General features: G+C 49.8%; 1 protein-coding gene across 1 annotated transcript; it reads left to right on the plus strand.

Moving 5' to 3' along the window:
- Window positions 1-981: 981 nt before the first annotated feature.
- On the plus strand, window positions 982-2,805 carry Pka-c1 (Protein kinase, cAMP-dependent, catalytic subunit 1). The gene has a single exon (XM_076780531.1). The coding sequence runs from the start codon at window positions 1,205-1,207 to the stop codon at window positions 2,264-2,266; it is 1,062 nt and encodes a 353-aa protein (XP_076636646.1). The 5' UTR covers window positions 982-1,204; the 3' UTR covers window positions 2,267-2,805.
- The last annotated feature ends 284 nt before the right edge of the window (window positions 2,806-3,089 follow it).

Consider the following 3,089-nt stretch of genomic DNA (forward strand, 5'->3'; position numbering starts at 1 on the left):
TTGCTTTGAATTAATAGTGCGCGGACGCTTTCGCGTGGTGGCAGCACCTCCCGAGAAACCAGCCAAACGTTCCCGTGCTACATCTGTCGGCGACAAGTCGAAGCAATGGCTGATCTGTGCAGCACAGTATCTCTCTTGCTTCCCGAAGCGGTACTTGGTCATTTTCGCATCCGTGCGAAATCCCGAACGAACAAGCGGAGAGAGCCGCGTCGCCATCTTTAGGAACGGTACCGATTACCTCCGCTATCGCCGCCTGTTTCGTTTTACTTTGCGCAAAGTAAATCCGCGAGTAGAACAAAACAATTAGTGTATTCGGTGCAACAACGCGTACTGTATTTTCTATCGCGCGGATACGCGACACATAACCGTTCGCGATGTTCGTTTAATAAGCCGAGTAAAAGTTCGCGTGTGTGCGTGTGTGCCGTGTAAGTTGAGCAGACGACGTTTCGTAAGCGTTCGAGGGTTGGGAACGAACAAAATCAACGTCGTTCTCTCGATTCGTTCGACCCTCGTACGAACAATCACCGACTCTGCCGCTTGGTACGTTCAGCCGTGAATCAACCAGTGTGTAGTGTTTTGATTCGCCGAACCAAGCGAGCCAGGCACGTCGATGGTAGTCGTTGCAGACGTACGCGAATCAAGAGAGGAGTAAAAAGAAAGGGGGAGTAAGGGATAGATCGAGACGGCTGTAGAGAACGACAGCAACATCGGGCTAGTACAATTGACAGGAAAGATGGCGCTAGGTACGGACGAGGATTAATGCTGACCCATTTTTCCGCGCGAAATCGCTCGGTCTCGCTTCGTCGTGCGATCAAGGGACCAGGGAAATTCGAATCGAGTGCTAGGAGTCGGCTCCTATTGCGATTCGAACCGAGAACGAGTAAAAAACGAGAGGGATAGTCCTTCGTCGGTACAAGTGCATTTCACCGTGCGGTTCGCGTAAGTGTGAGTGGCCTTTTCGAGGTGTGTGGGTCTCTGGTTAGGGTCAGCAGCGTACCGACAGGTTTCGACGCGAACACGGTGCAGGCGGTACCGGGTAAAAGTACGGTAGAAGATAGCAAAATTTTCGAAGGGGCCAGGGTTTGGCGGAGCCTTGGTAGGCTCGGCTGCGGGAGAGGATCGACCAAGACGAAGACGCTGTCTTCGGGCACCTTTGGAGCTGCGTAGAGCCCTGGCCGGCTCGGGTATCAGCGCGGCTGCTAAGATGGGCAACAATGCCACGTCCTCGAACAAAAAGGTTGACGCTGCCGAGAGCGTCAAGGAGTTCCTCGACAAGGCAAAGAAGGAGTTCGAGGACAAGTGGCAGAAGAACCCGACGAACACCGCCGCTCTCGATGACTTCGAGCGCATCAAGACACTCGGTACCGGCTCGTTCGGCCGTGTTATGATAGTGCAACACAAACCGAGCAAAGAGTATTACGCCATGAAGATACTCGACAAGCAGAAGGTCGTCAAGCTCAAGCAAGTCGAGCACACGCTGAACGAAAAGAGGATACTGCAAGCGATCAGTTTCCCGTTCCTGGTGTCCCTGCGGTTCCATTTCAAGGATAACTCGTATCTGTACATGGTCCTGGAATATGTGCCGGGTGGCGAGATGTTCAGCCATCTGCGGAAGGTCGGCCGTTTCTCGGAACCACATTCGCGGTTTTACGCGGCGCAAATCGTGCTAGCGTTCGAGTACCTTCATTATCTAAATTTGATCTACAGGGACCTGAAGCCGGAGAATCTGCTGATCGATTCTCAGGGCTACCTGAAAGTCACGGATTTCGGTTTCGCCAAAAAGGTACAGGGCAGAACATGGACCCTGTGCGGCACCCCGGAATACCTAGCGCCCGAGATAATCCTGAGCAAAGGTTACAACAAGGCGGTGGATTGGTGGGCGCTCGGCGTGCTTGTTTACGAGATGGCCGCCGGTTATCCACCCTTCTTCGCCGATCAGCCGATCCTGATCTACGAGAAGATCGTCGCCGGGAAGACGCGGTTCCCCTCGCATTTCGGTTCCGACTTGAAAGACTTGCTACGTAACTTGCTGCAAGTCGATCTCACGAAAAGGTACGGGAACCTGAAGGCCGGCGTGAACGACATCAAGGGCCACAAGTGGTTCGCCAGTACCGATTGGATAGCAGTCTTCCAAAAGAAAATAGAGGCGCCGTTCATACCTAAGTGCAAAGGGCCCGGGGACACGAGCAACTTCGACGACTACGAGGAGGAGACGCTCAGGATTTCGCTGACGGAGAAGTGCGCCAAGGAGTTCGCTGAATTCTGAATTCTTTTATGGATAGAAGATGGATACACGTGTCGCGTATTTATTCATACGCGATGGTTCGTCGCTCGTTGGTCGCCTTTTGGGCGAGAGAAAGAGATAGATGATGAAGTAAGATGGAATATTGATAGAGAGAGAGAGAGAGAGGGGGGGCAGGAGGGAAAGTGCAAGGGAAGATTGCATGGAAACGGGAAAGAGAGAAAGAATACGGGTACGAGTGAGCGCGAGTGTATGATTGCGTGCGTGTACGAGGAAGCTCGGAGGCGAACTTAGGCGAAAATGATTAAAGATTTCGGTGGGACGGGTGGGGGTGAAGTGCAACAGAGATGGCATATAGCACATGGCAGATTTCGCGCTTTGTTATTTTCTGTCCGAACTTAACGACTATACGGAATCACGAAACGATAGTTGAACGACGTTGTCGAGCGTATAGAAAGCAACAAAATGAGACAGCGAAAGGGACAAACAAGTATAATATATATATTAATGAGAAACTACATTTCGGTTGTTGCGTACACGGAAATTATACAGGGTGTTCGGCCATCCTTGGGAAAAATTTTAATCGGGGGATTCTGGAGGCCAAAATAAGACGAAAATCAAGAATATTAATTTGTTGATGGAGGCTTCGTTAAAAAGTTATTGACAATTAAATTCAAAAATTTCGAATCGTTCTGGAAAAATTATTTTCGGTTGCAAGGGTCGATTACGATCATTTTTGGTGAATAGACATACCCTCGAAATCCTATTCATTTTCTAGAAAAAAATTCGAGAATTTTCATTTATTTCTAGAAAAAGAAAAATTTCAAATCGTTTTGGAAAAATTATT

Source organism: Colletes latitarsis, chromosome 13 (genome assembly GCF_051014445.1).
Source record: "Colletes latitarsis isolate SP2378_abdomen chromosome 13, iyColLati1, whole genome shotgun sequence".
NCBI lineage: Eukaryota > Metazoa > Arthropoda > Insecta > Hymenoptera > Colletidae > Colletes > Colletes latitarsis.